The sequence below is a fragment of the Bombus vosnesenskii genome, unplaced genomic scaffold (assembly GCF_011952255.1).
Source record: "Bombus vosnesenskii isolate JDL3184/JDL3185 unplaced genomic scaffold, Bvos_JDL3184-5_v1.1 scf7180000013270, whole genome shotgun sequence".
Lineage (NCBI taxonomy): Eukaryota > Metazoa > Arthropoda > Insecta > Hymenoptera > Apidae > Bombus > Bombus vosnesenskii.
In genome coordinates, this window is record NW_022882928.1 from 2,375,874 (window position 1) to 2,396,809 (window position 20,936).

At 44.3% G+C, this 20,936-nt stretch overlaps 1 protein-coding gene across 5 annotated transcripts; it reads left to right on the forward strand.

Moving 5' to 3' along the window:
* Positions 1-935: 935 nt before the first annotated feature.
* On the forward strand, positions 936-19,661 carry LOC117230917 (monocarboxylate transporter 10). Of its 5 annotated transcripts, none has more exons than XM_033488822.1 (12): positions 1,178-1,522; positions 11,664-11,796; positions 12,788-12,992; positions 13,331-13,471; positions 14,178-14,366; positions 14,921-15,164; positions 15,560-15,758; positions 16,150-16,326; positions 16,506-16,728; positions 16,975-17,214; positions 17,303-17,428; positions 17,839-17,993. In XM_033488822.1, the coding sequence occupies exons 1-12, from the start codon at positions 1,509-1,511 to the stop codon at positions 17,991-17,993; spliced, it is 2,046 nt and encodes a 681-aa protein (XP_033344713.1). In that variant the 5' UTR covers positions 1,178-1,508. The 5 variants fall into 5 exon arrangements, 4 of the variants coding, with proteins under 4 accessions (XP_033344713.1, XP_033344712.1, XP_033344714.1 ...); XM_033488821.1 differs by having other exon boundaries at positions 1,186-1,310; positions 17,839-19,661; XM_033488823.1 differs by lacking the exon at positions 1,178-1,522 and adding an exon at positions 1,539-3,201 and having other exon boundaries at positions 17,839-19,661.
* Positions 19,662-20,936: the final 1,275 nt, after the last annotated feature.

The following is a 20,936-nucleotide window of genomic DNA, read 5'->3' on the forward strand; positions in this document are numbered from 1 at the left end:
GCTCAAGTACGAGTATCCGCGTATCCCCGCTCGCTTTTTTAAATCGTACGTTGTTTTCGTTCGCAGACTATTCTCCGTGCGTTTTCACGTTATTTTTCTTGCCGCATGTAAATCACGAATACGCAGTAAATTACTAGCAATAAAATATTGTAATACGTCAACCAGGTTGCATTATTGTCAGCGATCGTAACGATGGTTCGTCGGCATCGAACCCTTAACGATTCGACTCTTCTTCCCAATCTGCCGCATATCGTAAATATTACGTATTTGCAACAACACGTTGCCATTGAAACTTTGCGATTTACCGTCCACATGAAAACAAAAGGAATAAATACGTCTACGTTATTGCAAACATTAAACCAACATTACCTAGTTATTTCTCCTTAATATTAAAACTGTCGGAGTGTAATTTTGAGCGCTTCTTTGGAATAAGTTAATATAATATACGTGCATATATATTTTCAAAGAAGTGCTCAAAATTACACTATATATATATATATATGTTTGTAACGTTTATGAAGGCGGGACGTTTGAATATCAAGGATCAAATCACCGTGCAGTGAAAGGCCAAGCCAAAAAGTTCGAAGGCTCGTATCTGGCAAACACGAAATTGTAGAAACGTTTTCGCATTCGGCCGATGGTTTCTCTGTTTTCTTTACAAGACATACATGTATAAAAAAGAAGAGGAGCACGCAAATGCTCTGGTGAATCGTAGAACGTCATCACTTTGCAGTGAACTCTTTTCTATCTCCCTCCCTCTCTCCGTCCCGAAGGAACGGTACGAGAGTTCGTCGTGCAATAGGCGTATATTCTTGGCGCGACCTACCTTAAGTAAACTTACACTTTCGTTTAAGCGCCACCGTGCAATAGGAGGGGCGAAACGCAAGAAAACGAGCGGAGGTTTGGCGAAACACCGCCTCCGTTCTGTCGCGCGAGAATTGCAAGTGGCTCGTCGTCGTTTATCGGGACTTCCTCGTACTTTTTCCATCAGTTCACCGCGTGCCTTTCGCCTCTTTCCCGTTCTTCTCCTTCGTCTCTTTTCCTTCTTCTCTCCTTTCTCCCTTTCTCACTCTCTCTCTCTCTCTCTCTCTCTCTCTCTTTCTATCTCTCTTTCTCTCTTATTCTCGCTCTATCTTCTATCTTTCTCGCATACGGTCTCGAACTTCAACACCACTGCCGATTTTTATGGCACTCGTCCCCTCGGTCTGTTCTCACTTCTTCTTCGAGCGAAGCAGTCGACACCAGGATACGACTTGCGCGAGTGTGACATCCGAAGTTCGTGCTTCGTTGACGACAATCATGACGCATACGTGAGTGCATTTCGGTACATGCTCGATGATATACGCCGCATTCACGGGGCTCGATACACGTGGATTGCCGTTCGTTTCTGTGAAGTTTATCTCGGTGGTGAAGATATATATATATATATACACATACATCGCGGCAAGGAACGAGGATGAATCGCGGTCGATTCGTGGGAATAACTCTAATGCTCGATAGCAAGAAGAATGCAACGAGCAACGTAAATAAATTCCTGTAAAAGAAAATTGTCTCGCGAGCTGTTCACGTGCACGGTAATTAAGATCGCGTTCGCGACGCTTTTAAAGAAGATCGAAAACGACGATTTATCTCCGCGTACAACAGTCCAGAGAACTAAATATACGTATTCTTAGATCTGTCGAACGCACGATCAAGCAAAAAGAGAACTGGTGTGTATTTCTGCGCCATGCGAGTTCGCGCCACACGACGCGATACTGCGTATTCGTGGCACGTGTAGTCGTGCGTCGGCACTGCACGCCGCCCTTTTTCACGCGGGAACTAGCGAAACTTGTACACGAACCAGTTTTAATCATCCGATTTATCAATTGACGAGTCATGGATCGCTTTGGTTATACTCAAACTGCACAAGCGCATCGGTATTATAGAAATTTATCGTGTTTTTCTATGGAAAGGGGGAAAATTTGTTGGCAAATGGCTGCTTCTAAATTGTTCACAGATACCGGACAACCGTCGCTGTGTAAAATTTTTCAGAACTTTTATCGGCGTTTGAATTATGGAATTGTCAAATTACAACTGATAACGACGCTACGAACAAAAGCCGCCACACAACAAAAACGCAATCGGTATTACGATAAACTAATCGAATATAAAAAGCAGGCCGTACTTGAAATACGCTTAACCAACAATTTTCCCGATGCGCAATCATAATATTCTATGCATTTCGTTAATATACGAGTATTACCGCGAAACGAACGGGAGGCAAGGACGCGTGCGCCTAGCCACTTCCATAATAAACCTTTTCGCCATTAATTACGTCATCGAGTTCACTATCACCGCGTCTTGTGGTTGGAAACGTCGAAACGGGTTGCCGAGTGGTTCGGTGGTCACACAATCTCCGCTGATTCGGGTTATCGGACAGTCGCCTCCGGAGTCCTTATCGACGATCAACGGAACTCGCGGCGCCGCGTATCGGCCGTTTTAACCGCGGCTCGTTAGCGCTTCTAAGTGCAGCCGTTCGATCTCGTAACCAAGAGGGTGGCGTGTTTCGATTTCGATTGTCGATCGAACGGAGCGCGAATCGTAGCCGTCTCGATTCGTCTCGCATCGAACGAACGTCGATCGTCGATCTCGATTAGATTTAACGCGTGCACGTATATCGTAGCTAACGATCGACTGCGATCCATCGGCGATCGATCAACGGTCGTGAGAATTTCGCTTTACTCTTTGCGAGTCAGGTTCCGTCGTCTCTATCGAGATAACCTCGAATCTCTGTAGAAGAAGCTCGATTCGCGGACAAACGCAAAGAAGACGAAGATCGAGGGAAACGGCGATTCGATTACTGGCAAACTTCGAAGAAACCTTCGTATTTAATATAATCGTAACTTTCTACGCTCGTTACGTCACGCTTCGTTCCGGCAGCAGATCATCTGGCGGTATGAGTCGGAGCATGTGTCCAACGAGACGATCCTGTGAGCTCGAAACGGACCAATCTGGCATTCGGTTGTTATCGGTGACCGATGGAAGCCGTGCACACCCGACGGGATACACAGATCGCGCTTACTCTCGGGCACATCGCGCGTACCGTCTTAGTACACGCGCACGACGCGGCCACGAACACGCGCGCGTTCCTCTCTGGCCTCTTTCCTTCGCACCCGCTCCCTGGAATTTCGGCAGTCGGTGACAGTGGCTTGACGAGGAAAGGTAATCAACCGGCCTTAACCGTTTCAGGTTTAACCAGATGTATCTCTCGTCGCGGTGTACATAGTAACCGTTACATATGTGCGCGTGTGTACGGGCATACGAAAAGCTTCTCATTCATTTCTTCCGTTTCTTTCAGTTTACGGTAGTGTAAACGCGTGTGTAGTGCACATGTAGGAGTACACGCTTGCGATCGCGTCTATGTATACGTGTTCTGTTGTGTTTTGTATTCCATCGACGCTTAAGCGCACTTCCCGCCTCGAGGTTCGCGCATGCGCGCTCCGCAGCATCCCTTTGCACGTGGTCGTGCACACACGTAAGCTTGTTTTACGTGTTCCTTATTGTTATTACGAAATTATCAATTACGAAAGATGCAACGATAAGTTGGACACGCGTCTTTCTACGTTCTTCTCTCTTTTCCGACACACGTATCTTGTTTCACGCGTGTGTGCATACATTTTCTCGCTTATCGTCGATCGAGTCTACGAGACTGTAGCTATCGACGGGAGACCGAACCAAGACGTCTGCTTTTTTCTGTCCCGTTCGATAATAAAAACATAACTTATCTCCGATGCCGATGACGTTCGACCAGACGAAATAGCGTCGTTTCCGAAATTTCCATACGGTAAGGATCGTGCGCGCGTAGCACGCGCATGCGTGCTGCTCGACCGACCAGATCGGAATATTAATTCCGAATCCGTAATGAGAGCCGCTCAACGAATCGACCTTGTCTCGCGTATGAAAATCGCCTGCGTTAATTTCTTTTTCCATTCCCTTTCCGGCTTATCTTTCGATCCGCTTCCCAACTCGGAAACAGATACGTGCCCCTCAGTCCATGTATAAAAACATCATTTTTATTTCCCCTACGAGAAAAAAAAAGTCAATCGGATCGTTGTTCCTCGATCAGTCTTTTCCTTTACACGATCGCGTTGAAAAACCCGTATAATAATTATCTTTCGCGTCCTCGTTCGCGAATAACCAGCAATTACAACGAGCAGAATGAAATCATTGCGGTGTCGCGCAAACAAGCCTATGATCATCGACGATCGCCTTATTATTATTTAGTAGCCGGTGTTTTTTCTGTTTCTCAAATGTCTCGAATATTTCATCGATCGTCGTTCTATTTAATTTCCGCTTCGGCTCGTTCGGTAAGACACGTAAAACTATGAGAGAAAAGCGCCTGGTAAAATCGCGTGTTAACGCTTAATGGTAAGCAAACACGATTCTGCGTTTCCGTTTTTTCCTGACCTGGCCAAGCTTCTCAAGATGAGAGAGAAACAAGCATAGCGAGAAACGCGGAGAGACAAAGACGCGTGGGTTGGGTCGAGTGGCCTGCAAAAGGAATGTCGGGTTTATTAGCCCGTTTTAGGTCTATTCCTGAAACACAGTCCATCGTCGATATAGCGTTGAATCGCGAATAATGTTGGTAAATAAACGTGTGCGAAAAATCTGAAAGATAAGTCCTGTTGAACTTTGGCCTCAGCACGTGGCCTCGAGAAGAAGATCGCTTACTCGGCCATACGATTCGTAGGTACATACTACGTGTAGAATCGTTCATTGTATTACCGGTGCCTTTTCAGCGGTCGAGTCATTCACGTTGACGGTCCGAGTGAATGGGAGCTGGCCCACGAGTTTCGCCCTAATCAATTTCTCGAGAGGGGCAACGAGGCCCGCAGCGGAACTAAATAAGGGATTCGTCGTGCTACCGTTCAACAGACTTCCTCTTTTGCGATTTTTTCGTCCAACTTTTGATCTACATTGGCTTTCGAGCGAAACTCTTCGAGTTCCAGCCACTTTGCCTCGTACAAATTCGAAGATCTCCCTTCGTCGAATCAACGGAGCTTCGAGAAATCGTCCGATAACTGGCTTCAGTCTTTTTTTTTTTTTTTTTTTTTTTTAAATTACTCGAGATAGAATTTCGATCTTGATTTTAAAAAACACCGACGAATCATCGAAGCGAGTCTCCGCCGGCTACTCCGGCAGCTGCGTATTGTTTACGCGGTACGCTTTTCGTTTGGACTAGCAAAAAATTGAGATGTTGGATATCGAAGCACCGATATCGCGATATTACGATTGCAACGAGTACCAAATTACACGGCACCTTTGATATCAATTTCCTTAGAACAATCACGACACGGAGAAAAGCAGATAGTAATGGCGCTAATTACATTATCTAAACGAGATAGGAACGGATTTACTTGTACGATAACCAACTTTACATTTTGAACGTGTCGTGTGCTCGAGATAAACGACACTTTCACGCAGTTTAAAATACCTGTAACGCGAGCAAATGTTTTGTCGATTAGTTATCGGTTATTGCGTTGAACATCTCGTCGATTTATCTAATCGGCGATCGATCTCGATAGGCGGGAAATGAAAAAGTTTCGTAAACACGGAAATCTTGAACAAGTGGCGATCGTTCGTTCCATCCTTCGATACTCTGGAAAAGTAGATAATTCACCGATCGGTCGAATTTCAGATATCACGGTTTTACGGTATATCGAAGATGTAAAGTCGAAAGTTTGTCAGAGATACGATGTCCGTGAACACACAGCTCGTTTTGTTTTCCATGTCGATACTCCAGAAACACAGATAATTTAATAGTGTCGAGTATTTACGAAATTCCTAGCCACAGATAAAAACGTCTTGACAATGCGCGTTAAGATTCGTTCGTTACGATAATGCATTAACTTGAATATCACCGACGATTGTACGGAAACATGCAAATATTGGTACGATCGGTCGTTTGATTTATCGGGTCAGAAAGCGATGCGCGGACGTCCTCCATTCCGGTGTATACCCCGAAGTACATACTGCGGTTTGTTTCAATATTTATACACGATATCGACTCGCACCGCGCATATAATTTTCCATTCGACTATTATTCCAAGTGTCGAAGTTGCACGAGATAAGGCAGCAAAAGAGTTTCCTCTTTGCTCGGCTATCGACGATTCCTCGACATCGGAGAGTCGAATAAAAGTTTTCTCGAGACAATAATAACGGAAAAGTATATCGAAAAGTACGAGGCAACGGAATGATGTAATATCGCGGTGTTCGATATCGAATTCGAATTCGAATTCTGTACGAGAACGATAGCAGCATTCGCAACTTGGATTCTACGAGTCGTTGCTCGATCGACCGCGTCTTCGTTAGAAAGAGCATCCTGTTACCGGTCGGCGATAATTAAAGCGAACGTTGCATGAAAATTCAATTGAAAACCTGACAATTTTCCAATTAGGCACAATATGCCGCTTAAATAGAATTGAACGAGCCCCTAACGAGGGCTTCTTTCCCGCCATCAAAACGAATAGTGTGTTTCCGCGGCGTTTCCAGGAAGACGCGTTCAATACGGTCGCAGCTATCGTCAAATCTACTTCGTTAGATCTTATTCGTTTGCAACGAATAAATAGATTATTTCTTCGGTTTCTCGCGGAATGTTTGCATTTGCTGACGAGAGCCACGTTTATTTGTATCGTGGTCGATGGTTTCGCGTGGAAATTGCGCAGATTCGATTCTTCGTAGAATTCTAAAATTCCAAATAAAAGAATTTCTACCGCGAACTGGCTGCTCTTGAAAAATTGTAAATTGGCAGAAGGGTAATCGTTCGACTTATTTCGGACAGTTTTGAATAATAAAACGATCGAATTCTTCGACTATATATATTATTTTATCTGTATCCCGAGCAACACGAGTAAGAGGCCAGCGAAAGCAACAAAACTTTTCAAACGCTGATTGGAAAACTTTCACGCCAGAATAGACACGTTCCAAGAAATATAACTACCCCAACGGAACTTTTACAATCGGTCAGTCTGTCTGAAACGATCGTGGCTAGTAACGTCGTTTACGATTTTTAAATTACGTCTTTCAACGGACGCCGCTCTTTGTCCCGCTATAAACAGATGGAAATAAAAATTTAGAAAACTGACAATCACTGCGCGCGATAAGGCAATTTGTTTATGGAACAGAGCGATGGAAGACGATTCGGCTGGACGGTTCACCAGCTTGTCGCAGGTATTCGCTTCGTTTCGTCGTCGCGTACGTTGTCTACGACGGCGAAGAACGAACAATGCAGAGAAAAGAAAAAGACAGAATCCGATGCGTTTGATATCGAGCCAGGAACGAATTCTCGAATAAACGGGCCAGTGCATTGTGTCCAGTATCCAACACGATAATGGCTATCTATCCGCTTTCCATCGATAATTGCCTCTTCTCGTTTCTGAAGCACCGATCCATCGATATCCTTTCGATTTCCTTTTCCGCGTCTCGCTCTACCGACACAACTGCTCCAATGGGCCTTCTTTTTATATCGCTATTATTAGGCGAGCCTGACTCTATTCTCAGAGCACGCACCATACAACCGGGGGATTATTTCGAGAAAATATCTTCGTCGGTGTCGGTTCGATATACCGTTGCTTGCTTCCGTGTATCCGGTTATTTTCTCAATGTTGGAGACCCTATCGCAAGACTTTTCCACTACACAACAAGAAACTGGATGTTTCTTTTTCGGTCCCTCGGAGCTCTCGAAATTGTGGTCCCTCGCATTTATAGATTCTCATCGTTAGTTAACTTCCCCAGGGATAAATATTTCTAGCCGCGTAGTTTATACGTAGCAGAGTGTTGAAACGGAGACGGCGATGATCGTTTATCCAGATGTCGGCACTTTTCGTACGTGTTTGGATTTACAATGTTGTTATTATGAAAAGTAAATCGATATCGGTGCGTAGCCGAGTCTCAAGACTCGCAAGTTGAATCTTTCAAACGATCCTCTGATTATCCTGAGAATCTTATCGGGATACCTCGACTGTGTTTAGGATGTCCGCTGAAAGTGGTGTAACGTAAGCAAGCAACAAAGTAAATTTACCCTCAGGTACTGTGTAAACTGTAATATCAGCTGTTTAGAAAGTTGAATAGTCTTGTCGCAGTTTACAGGTGCTCGTTAAATTCAAATTTTGTGCAACTCGGCCTTAAGGACGACAGAAACACCTACGACTAGCGAGCAACAGCTGTGCACGTTGTGTAAATAAGAAAACCGATCTCCACTTTGTTCGCTTTAATTTCTATAACACGGTCTCCAAACGAGAATGTTCATGTTCTCAGTTTGCTGGCCGCGGTAGATACTTAACGTAACTTCGAATGTTGCTCCGGTCCACGGCTATCGATTAGACCGTAATCGTTGGAGTATGTCGATTACGTGTCTCGATCGTTGCAAATTCCAGTTATCGTAGCGCAAAAAGTTGCCCCCCGACGTTGGCTATTTGAATTTTCGTAATACGTTCTGAGAACGTGGTTATCATCGATAGAAAATGCCTATTCTTAATTTCTTCGTCGTAGGTAATTAACCCTACAACGAGTGCCATTCTAGCTCGTAGTTATCAATTAATTAGAGCATCAATTATCACCGTTTCAATGGCAGCCTAACGGCAGCCGTTCGAAACCCCGAGCACACCCCAGTTGTTGTAGGACCGAGAGTCGATAAGAGTTCGATTTGGCCACGAATTCGTTGCCTTTCTAACAAAATTTCGACGACCGTTGGACAACGTTGCGATATCCGGTGCGTTCGGGTGGTTTAAAGGTTCGTAGGAAGCTGTGGACGGAGAGTTAGCCGCGACTTACTAAAAATAAGCGCTCCCCTTATCAGCAGGCTGAGTTTACACAATCCTATTTGCACAATACTCGTCAAACCGTGCAACGATACGGCTTCGTCAGAGAACGTCGTGGTTACACGTGGACCAACAGGACCCTGGACCGTTTCATTTGGCGTTAACCAGCCAGTGTCGAAATCTCTGCTTCGTCCCCTTCTTCGTTTTCTTCCCTTCTGTCTTCTGGGCTAGATCGAAGCAGATTATCCGTGGTTATTCGTATTTATATCTGCTACGACCTTGTGTCCAACGACGACCAGAAGGAATAACGGGCGACAGGAACACGCAGGGGACGTTGACCCAAACCGTTTTCGAGGATTTTTTGTTTGAAGTAATTTCGACGCTCGTGCGAGAAATATGGGACGTTGGTAGAACGATCGTGAACGAAATGTTCGTCGAGGAAAGTAACGGGAAAATGTTTCGGATTCGATCGAGTCTGTGCTCTATACGTATGTGTACGTCTATTACCATCGTATTGTTATCCAAACTAAAGACGGTTGCGATACTATCGACAAGCTGGCAAACAAGATCGATCGAATCGAGAGATAATCCAAAGTATCGAATAATCGTCGCTGAAATCTTTCGATCAAGTCGCTAATACGAGATGCAATCTTGCGTTTATCAAAATCTTGGTAAGCTTATCTGGCAATTTCCTGTGGTAATTTCGACTCGAAGGTGAAGTACGATGTTAATTCGTGACGATTGTTGTCTCGGTGATCCTGGAATGCGTAACTTTTTCCACGATAGCTCGACTTTCGTGCGTTTAGGAAGCCGACAATCACGCGAAGATAAACGCGTTGTAATTTAGAAAGCAGTAGCGAACGAATTAATTCCAAGAGAAATATTATTCTTCCGAAATCTCGGAATTTATTTCCTTTCGTTCTTCCATCAACGATATCACGATGCTCTGAAAGATTTGTGAGCGTTGTAAGAGAATACATAGTAAACAGAGATTAAAACGATTTACCGTGTTTTCAGAGATGCGTTTTGTTTGATACGCAAACGACGCGAAATTGGCTAACATAGGCCGTATCTTATCATTCACAGAATACGACATACAAACACGCCCGTTTATTAGAGCAGCGGCCTGTTCTCGGCCGATCAATTGTCCATGGTCCTACCATCGTCGAACCATCGACGACAGACTATCTTCCGGTGTTTCGCGAACAACAGACAGGTGGACCATTCCTTGGTCAACTTCGCAGCCTGTGTAGGAGCGTTCCAAGTTATTCGTTCGCTCTCAAATACTTCAGCCTTGTGTGAAAAGTTATTTTTTTTCATGGCTAAATCCTAAATGCACGTAATGCATGGTATGTAATGACAATTTATTACTTTTATCTTCGTAAAGCTTCTATTTTTTATGAAACATTTATGTCGATCCGTTTTTCCAATATCTTATTAACATTCATTTCAAGAATATCGTGATTACTTATGCAATCGTGATATATAGATTTCCATCGGCAACGATTAAAAAACTCGAGGTTACTCTAACGGAGCACATGCTTCCAACGTTGAAATTCATTCTCGGCTGAAGGTCGGTCAAGAACATTGAGAAAGGTCAAGGCCGGCCGAACATACCGAACAATCGGCACGTGACTTGAACTATCAACCCGTTTGGGATCGGCATGGTCGATTGTTCGTGTGGCAATTTAACGAGCTGATTGCTCTTTCGCCCGTGGGACTGTACTTCGTGTATGTGGCCGTATCAGCTGTGAGAAATTTTCTCAGCAGAAACTTCGTCCTTAATCGAGTTCTTCGTTGTACGTTGAACATCACGGTCAATGGTCGAGGTACGCGTGTCCTCGTTCCAGTGAATCAGAATTAGTGCGATTCGTCACGTTTCAACCGAACTTTTCCTTTCGATTTCGCGTAGTGGCCCGTGGCTCGTTTGAACGAACGTAGATGACGATTCTTTTTCCGATAATTGCTTGTGCTCGTTGGTAAATGTTGGTAAGTAACATTATCCAGTCACATCGTCCTTGACCTACCTCATACTAGCCGTAATCGTATCAAACTGGACCAGCTGGTTACGAAACTGCTGGCTGCTGATGAAACAACGAAAGACAGAAGCGTGGAACCGCACGAGACTTGTTTTCTTCGACGATATCCGTCCGTAATTCCGCCCACTCGTCGGATGTTTATCGAGACGTCACTTTCTTCCTGATACCGGCCACTGTTGGCTCCCATCGCCACGTTTACGACATATTGTATGCTACATAAAACTGGCTATAAAATCTATGATTCACACAGACTGCTGCACAGTAGCACACTTCCAGTTGAGGATTCCAGTTGTCCGCGAGTGAAGCCAATCCGTGTCTAGACGCTTTTTCCATTTCTTTCGCGATCCATCTCGTCCATCTCAACGTTCGCCTGTTGCAATGTGCGCTTTATGACTTTGTGCTCGTTATATCCCATTGACATCTTCGATATTACGACCCTTCGTTGGACAGGGTTGGTAGAGGAGGGGTCGTAAAGGAGAGAAAGGTCGCGGAAAGAAGGAAAGTCTCGTCGTCGATTCCTCCCCCGTCTCGCGGCACCGCGTGCACGTGCATAATTTATAGGTATGATAATACACGCGTATTTACGTTATGTAGCATCGTGCACGACGAGTACGGCGAGTCGCAGCGCGGATCGAGCACGATGCAAACAAATACTTAATCAAGTTACTCGCTGATAGATAATGATATACAAATTACAAAACGTACGAACGTAGTCGTTCGCTTTTCGACCTTATCTTCGTCGCGTTCGCCTTCGTTTCGATTCATCTCTTTCTTTTTATTTTCACGATCTATCACGCTCTTTGCAACGGTCCATCCTCTGTTCCAGTCAACCGTGGACGATGATGGCGTCATTGGAGAATAAAGTGGATGAACAAGTCAGCAAGGTACCGCAGCAGAATGGAGGCAATTGCAGGAACGAGGAACTGCAGTTGGAAGACTTTCGAGATAACAATAACGAGGTGAGACACTGCAGGACTGATCTGAACGTATCTGTATCGCGCTTCGGTAGTCGTACGGACTGTGCAAATCAGACGACAGGGATCGGTTCGTTCGGGATGAGCGACGTTACCGCTGTTAATCGTAGAATACGACACCTCGATGATCGTTGATATTCCTTTCAAACGATGTATTTTCAGTGACTGGCTCGGTTATTTTCGTAAATTTTCCACTATAAGAAAGCTAACAGGGAAGAAGCTTGCCAGATACGAGATCCGAAAGATATTTAAAATTTGCGAACGTTACTCTACGATTTACGTATTCGTTTTGCCGAGAAGAGCGGTCAGCTTGGGTACAACGTGCGCGAGAGAAAAGTTCCAACGATGCTGGAACAGTGGCGAAACTTGCGAAACGCGGAGCTGCTCCGATGCTCTGTAAAGAGATTAGCAACAATCGTCGGCGATATCGTTGCACGAGACTAAAAATACTGGCCGTAGTAATTCATAAATCGAGTTCTCTGTTAAAGTGAATCGGTATCAGCGTCACATGGCGCGGTCGCGGTCGCGGTCGTCGGTTCGATAACACGTCAGAGTTTTGGGTCACGCGCGGTCTAGCAAAACGCGAAAGTCGCCGGCTTGGACGGTTTCAGACATTCTTTAGCCTTGATCTCGAGCACCTTGTGAATTTCCACGAATGACGGTGTTGAAACGTTCGTCGCTGGCCGTCCACCGAGCCACACGATCTTTCCTGCCTTCAGCTTCCGAATCTCCTTCTTGTTTTTACAAACTGCCAGATGTTCTTTGTTGGCCCGTGTAAGTACCTTGGAAACTTGAAACGACGACCTAACGAAAATTGAGCCGCAAGAAACGAGAAACCGATCCTGCATCGTGTTTTAGCTCGTCTTTGGTTGCCTATTAGCATGGTAATCGAAGGAAAGTTTCAAGGAAAGCACGAAACTTCTGGTAGAAATACATTTTCATGCACGTGAAAACTTTTTGTCGTTGGTGTTGACAGAGCATCGAGGTGGAGATGGTGGTGCCACCGGATGGTGGATGGGGTTGGATGATCGTCGCAGCCTCCTTCATGTGCAACCTCTTCGTGGACGGCATCATTTTTAGCTTCGGTGTCTTTCTCAACGATATTTCCGAAGCTTTCGCAGTGTCGAAGGCGAGAGTGGCGCTGGTTGGTTCGTTGCAGTCTGGATTTTATCTTATGGCTGGTCAGTGACAAAAAAAGAGCGTATAAATATAAATCATCCGATAGGCCGTGAGATAATTGAAAAACACATTTTGTATCGAACGTCGAATTAATTTTTCTTCTTAATTCTTTCTGCTTTATTCCCTGACTTATCTCATTTATTTTTAAAGTATCTTCTTAATTAGCCGTCAACGTAATAGCTCCAAGTATAATTAGCTTTTTCTATAACGTCGTATAACTTGATAGCAAAATTCCGATTACAGCGCATTATAACACGACATTTCCCTTTTCAACGCGCAATATCGTTGATTTTAACGATAAATTAATTTTCAGTATGGACCGCTTGTGTTTTATTCGCAGGCCCATTCGTGTCAGCATTGGCCAACAGGTACGGTTTTCGTCTGGTAGCGATCCTTGGAAGCGTGATAAGTTGCAGCGCCTTTGTCCTGTCGTACTTCAGCACTTCCATCGAGTTCCTCTATATCTCTTACGGCGTGCTCGGTAAGTTCTTATCCTACGTACAGGGTAGAGCGTCCAACAGTGTACTGAAATGTTACGTTTTGGCTGTTGGAAGCTGCGAATGTTGTTCAAATTTCAATGTTGGACAAATTTGCACGATTTCCAGGCATTTGCATACTCTTCGACGCACTTTTGTCTTTGGTAACACCTACGTAACACCTTGGAAGCTGCGCGAACATTCGGCTACGTTCTTTCGAATATACCACCCTGTATACGCTTGTTCCGCACCAAGTTTCTACCGCCTGGACAGAAAAGTTTCCCTTTTATCCTGGTGTTCCATTTTGCATGCAAAGAACGTTCCCCTTTCGAGTCACGTGAACGACGTCACTTTCCATTCGTCGCGTTCTCGCGATCGAAATTTCTTGAATAAAAAAAGACAGGCAAAAGGGAGGAACGGGTGCACCTAAAACTAACGTTAACTTTCATACTGAAATTATTGCGACTGGAGAATTCGTTAAAATTCCTTTCGCACGATAAAACGATGCGCTCTCGACTAACGTTTAATTTTCATATGCAAAGAACCGGAACCTTTTGAAGTAAAAAGAAAGAGAGAAAAAATTGCTGTCGCGCGATCGTCGAAACGCGGGTCCCAAGTAGAGCAGCGACGATTTAAATAAAAAATTCCATTCCGTGATTCATCGTTTCTATTTCTCCCGTTTCACGTGGTATTTGTGTCTTGCATTGTTAGGAGGTATCGGGGCAGGCCTGATTTACGTGCCGGCTGTCATAACTACCGGATTTTATTTTGAAAGATGGCGAGCGCTGGCTACCGGGATCGCGGTCTGCGGATCCGGAATCGGCGCTTTCATGCTCGCGCCTATCTCAGACATACTGGTGAAGCAATTCGGTTGGAGGGGCGCCTTGCTCTTCCAAGCAGGTAATCGATAAAACATCCGGTTGATCCACCTTTGATATCGCAACGCCAGTCTTTGATTGAATTCGAGAGAATTTTTCTAAGATTCTTTAACAACGATATCATCGATTCGGTGATTTGTCAATAAGATAGTATCGATGTTATCGTCTTGTAGCGTGTTTGACAAACGTTCCATTGTTTTGTCATTCGACACTCTCTTTTCGAGCAAACAGTGGAAACTTTAGAATTGTATTTCCACAGAGCGTTGTTCAAACACTTTCGCTTGCCCAATGTTATCGACGAAGTTTTCCACTCGTTTTAACGTTTCTTTATTTTTTATATTGGAAGTTGAAACAACAGTTTCAATCCAGGACTGATCGAAAGTTTCTATTTCGCGATATTAACGCGTTAACTGCGTTAACGATAATCCCTTACGGGGTGCTTAGTTAAAATCGAGCAATGACCTGTATACGTAGTCAACGACGTAGTCAACTGGTTAAAAAAAAAATTATACGGATATATAATAAACAAGTATTTTACGTTAGAACATTTCCAGAACGTTGCTTGAAATGTCATAGGAATGCTGTTAAATTGTGCCATTTTCGGTGCCATGTTCCGTCCATTGAAGTCAACGCGGATTAAGGTGAAATCCAGCCCGGAGAACGCGGGTTTAGAAGTAAAAAGCAGTTTGATGGCAAGGGGAGTGTCCACGGCGTCGTTGCATTGTATGCAACCAGGCAGAAGCGGTTTCTTTGGAACCAATAACAATACCGATTACCCAACGGCTGCTGAGCTGCTTGGAAGCAACCCCAACATAGTAAAGTAATAATTAAATCTCCATCTATTTTCAACTTTTCAAAAGTACTACGATCTTAAAGCTAGAAAAAATCCTTTATTTATGTACTTTGAAATGTTCACTCGAAATATGAATTGCGATAAATTCGAAGGGAATACTCCGAGAAATAGAAATTGCCAACTTCGTACAAGTTTTGTTCGTAGAGATTACAGTCTCTTATTTAAGGCGTAAAACGTGCTGCGAGTTGCACGCTACAGTTAGAAGAAAAGTAGCAGTTAAACGCGGTCGAACCAACACGATGAACGAGTCTTAAGTCGACAAACTCGTAAAGATAGAAGAAACGTTAAGCTACGAAGAAGTAGAAGGAAAGGGGACTGGGTTTCAGACAGTGGGTGCTGATTTGACAAACTTCTTATTGCAGCGCCTCCAAGTCGTTGCATTCTCTTCATAAGATTCACGCGGAGCTGCGAACTCTGGAAAGGAAGTTGAGTAGCTCGGAGAAGCGGCTGTCCGTGCCGATCTATCCAGAGTTGGACGTGAACATGGACGAGAAGATGGTCGAAGAGGAGAACAATCTCCTCGGTGGAGATGTGGAGAGACTGAATGGCAAAGTGCCCACGGTGAGCGTAAAACACTCATCTCGCGTTATTCTAACTTTTAAACGGGTCAGAATGCGGGTTAAACGGGTTCTACGTTGTTATCGGTTGTCTCGGGCCGAGTAAATAGGGGCAAATAAATAATTATTTATCGTTATGCAGAGCCAAGCTACCGTTCTGCGAAAGCTTCGCGAGAATTCCAAAAGATGAACGATGTTTTACGATTCGTAGAAAAAGACGCAAATTGTAGAAAGATCAACAATTGGTTATGCTAGGATACTCGTGGCGATACGTGTAGTTTGCGGACACTACTGAACTTTTATGGCATTTTTATGGCAGTTGCTGTGCCAGCAGGATTCATTTAGCCGCGATAACAGTACGTTCTGGTTAAGCGAGTAGAGGAAATTGTTGGCAGATTCGCAGACATACGATCAGCGGTAGACGACTGCGCGCGGACTCGGACTGCAGCCAGAAATCGCTGAAGATGGGCAACAGGCGAAACCCATTCAGCAAGGATCCGCAGAGACCGTTCTACAGGGACGATATCTTTTACGGCGGTTCCCTGAACAGACTGCCGCATTACAAATCGCAGGTAAAAAAACGGAACGAAATACCGTCGAATGCTTCAAGTTGGCTTGAAAAAAGTACATTTTTTTACGAATTACACGAGTTTACGGTGTCTGCAAATTGTAACAGTAAATGATGGATCTTTTCATGTAGACACGACCACTCTCGAACGATTCATACATTTTTTAACCTCCATTTGCACAGCAATCGTCCGTTGGCTATCACATGTCTGTCACGCGTTTGCCTACTGCGACGGACGTCGCCGAAGAGGAGAGTGGAAGCTGTTACATCTGTCCAGAGAGCGTACGCCGAATCTTGACGACAATGCTCGATTTGAGTCTCCTTAAGAGTCCATCTTTCTTGATCCTGGCTATATCCGGTGGACTTACGATGATGGGCTTCTATACACCTTTTATGTACGTCCCAGGTATCGTATCACGTTTCATCAAATCGTTTCTTTCCCATTTTTAAAAGCTTCGAAAGCTGCCGACAAAAGTATCCCATTTTCCCCCGCTATCTTCGCGGCATTTCGAAAATATCGAATCCGCCAAAGAAAAGAGAAGAAAACTCGAAGGATATCGGTTCGATTTTATCCGACCGAGTGTCCCGTTTTAAAAATCGACTATGCGCCAAAAAGACGAAAGAAACCAGCGTGGTCGATTCTGTTCTGCAGATCGAGCCCAATTGGCAGGCATCGAGGCCTCGACCGCTATGTTTCTTGTCTCTGTGATCGGTATCGGCAACACCATTGGCCGTGTCGTGTGTGGATTGGCTAGCAGCTTGCCAGGAGTTAACGCGTTGGTCGTCAACAATATATTCATCAGTGCCGCTGGCCTCTTCACCATTTTCTCCGGATTATCTCTTAGCAAGGGCTACCAGTTCTTTTACGCTGCCGGTTTTGGCACTAGCATATGTAAGTATATGGTGGTTACCAAGCTCGAGGATATCGTTTCTGGTGTTTCAAATCCGTAGATATGGAGTTAAAATTTCTGTCATTGCAGCTGTCTTCGCCTCGCTGCGATCGATCCTGGTGGTAGATCTCCTGGGACTAGAGAAACTGACCAACGCTTTCGGATTGCTTCTTTTGTTTCAAGGCGTGGCAGCTGCCGTAGGCGCGCCTCTCGCAGGTGATTAGAAAATATCGATTCTCATGCCCAGAGGGGATGTTACGCGACAATATATCGGAACGTTGTTGTGCAACAGCGATATAAATCACGAACGTTTCATATTATTACACTTTACGATAGAGTGATCGATCGTGATACATTTGAATGTTGAATCAAAAGTCACCGGCAACTAATGCCGTTTCGATCGTGTAATTAATTAGCATCGATCTCGAGACGCGAGATACAGATCGCGGAATAAATTTCATGAGATACTTTCATAAATTGAAAATACAGATAAGATAAGACGACGATGGATAAGTACACGCTTGAAAGTCGTCTAATCTATTTTTACAAGTGTAAGTAATTTCGTATGTTTCAACGTGTTAATTGCTATTATACGATAAAAAGACGCATCGGTCCAATTTGTTTAGGTATCTTTATGGATGCAACCGGAAGCTACGACGCCTCGTTTTACCTGTCTGGTAGCTTGATCTTTCTGTCGGCTGTGATCTGTTACCCCTTGAAGAGAATCAACGTGTGGGAGACTAAAAAGAACGGCGACAAATGCAGCGACGATCCATCCTAGTCCTGGTCGACGTCGAGCGCAAGACAGAACGCCGAAGACTGAAGTCTATCACGTATTCTCGTTGTCGGCCACCGTGTGTGTTTGTACATACTAACGCGTAAATAATTTATAACACGACTGCTCGAATCGATAATTAATCCGTGTGGTGGCAGCAGGACCAGCGTGATCATCGCAGCTATGAGAACACGTGGCAAAGGGGCTCGTCCGTGTTCCATCTTCGAACTCGGTCGATCTTTGGAACTAAAACGGTCTATCGAGACGTTCAGGAGGGTGCAACTGACGATTCCATGGTCAGAGGAATACCGTCCAGAGTATAAAGATTCTGTCCAAATCTAAGGTCGAGCTTTGTATTCCCATGAAACGTCGGAGTGCTCTTTTCGTATTCCGAGTAGCGCGTGAACATGTCGCGAACTCGCTGTCAGCTTTTACGCTGTTTTTAATCACCGACGTGCCTTCTCGTATCTTACAACGGATGGTTGGGAGTCGTGAGATATTTTTCTAGATCGTTCGATGACGGAAGATATGTGTTCGTTGTTACGTGCCTTGCGTTTTCATAAAGAGATTTTACTCGAAGGTTCCCACGTAATTCATTGCGATGCTTTATAATTGATAATTCGCCGATCTCCTGTTAATTTACAGGGATTGCAAGGATTTTAGAATGTAAGGAAGACGTTTGTATATCAACACGCGCCTCCGGAAGAACGGATTATTGCTTTACTCCTATGTACTATGTTCTATTTGATGCAGCTTCGCTACGATTCTATACTGTCAAAAATCTTATTTATAGCGCGATATCGTAAATACGATCGTATACACCTATTTCCTTATTGCGATGCTGCAGACGGGAATAATTACGCTGCTTTATCTATTGTACATCTTGCATCGTTTCGAGAGGAATGCGCATGGAACGTTTGTATCTCTAGGAAGATTGGCGCGCGAAGGCGAAGTGAATATTCTCGTTAAATCGATCGATCACGCCTTCCACTTCCGCGAATATCTTATAAAACGCGTTTCTATAATGAATAAGCAACACACTGTTACACGCGAAGGCGTATGTACTTGCATAAACGAGTACACGTAATCTAGATAGATCGTGCATCCGTTCTGGTGCAATGCTATTTATAGAGTTAATTAATCACTAAACCGACATCCGGCAGCGTGGTTCCGGATGTTCGGCTCACCACTAGGTGTTTAAGGATTTGCTCAAAAATGAAATCCGTTCCTATTGTTCCTAATTAATTATCTACTCTAGCATTTTTCTTTGTGTTTCCTTTTTTGTTTTTGTTTCCTTAGAATTATTCGACGCGCTTCGTGACGATGTAGCGTTGCATCGTTCCGCGGAGGATCGATCATTTCATTACTTAAGAATGTATTTAACAGTGCCGCAAAAAATAACGTTCGTCGAAGAAGGTACAAAAATATTGTACCGAGTGTACCGCGGCAGATAAATGTGTGAAAAAATTCAGTCGCAGCTAGCATTTCGAAACACAGTGGAAGAACGTATAATCCGCTTTTAAACTAAAGACCATTTTACCTGTTACGATACACACCCCGTTTCCAATCTACGAAGTACGAACGAAAAGTCGATATTGTTCAGAGTGCGTACGACGCGTGTGATGCCAGTGATCCGAATCGAACACGCGATACAACCTACGGTACGAAACAATCGGAAAAGAAAATATCGGAGAAGAAGAAAAACACGCGTGGATGTATTTTCCGATCGCGATATTTTCCTAACTTTCTAAGCTACCCTCTCTCCTCGCCAAACCGTTTTCTACGCGAGCTTCGACACGTCGCATCAAAGAGCGACACGTGCCAAATGTGATATTCCATTAGACGGCGTAACGTTTGTTTCGATAGGTAATCGAGTCTCGTGGAAATAGATTGTACGAACTCGTTTTCAGACATATACTTGATCGCGTGTCACGAGGATGGTCGCCGCGTGATACGCGTCGCATACTTGCTGATTGACAGCGAAACGATATTGTTACACAAATGTGTAAACGTGTAATTAAATATCAAGACTACGAAAAGGAAAGAGATAAAAGACGAGGAACGCCTGAAACTTGAATTTTCCATACGGTTCGCCCTGCCTTGTACGTTCCTTCTGTTCTGCCACTCCTACTGTCTCCAACGTACGACGCAACATCGCTCGTAAATGTTATAAATTATTTATCAGCGTGTATACGTACGATCGTTGAAACGTTTGTTGTATTTGATCGTATGCGTGGTTTTCCTGTTCTTTATTGCCAATTACGAGCTGCAAATCCGGCATACAATTTATCACTTTTCATGTTACCTTTATTGCGCTCGATCCATATGTTTTGCGAAGCCATTCGTTAACGCAACCTGGAATTCTCTCTTCCTTCGGCCGTGCGTGTTATCTCGTTTTAACAAGGGCGAGGATTCTCGACGACGTTGTCTTCTCCGTGAGTTCTTCGGTTTTACGATCCAGACCGAAAGACGACGAACTGTTTCAAGGGGGCAGGTAACCTTTTTCGTCGTCTACGAGAAGCGTTAAAGATCATCGGAGAACAGGACTCTTTCCTTAATGGTATCTTTTAATCTTCAATCTCTTTCTTCTCTTCTGCCCCGTATTTTCTTCCTTTCTAAAAAATGTTTTTTTAGCAGATACGTATGTACCTGGAACACGTCGAAGTACTATCACGTTATAAGGCAGAGCAGAGTTTCGCGTGCACGAGATCGATATTATCCTCATCAGTGCATATTGGAATCCGTAACGAAGCGGCAGTGATACGAAACAACGCGCCCAAGCTATCTGCCGGAGAAACAGATAATTCTCGCTAGTCAAACCAACCAGAGAATGTCCTAATCTTCTAACGAATCGGCCAGATTGATAATCGCATGTTCGTCGTTTCTCCGATAATTCTTATCGGCCATTAAATTACTCCCCGAGCTTCCACCCGTTCGTTCCAGATATTT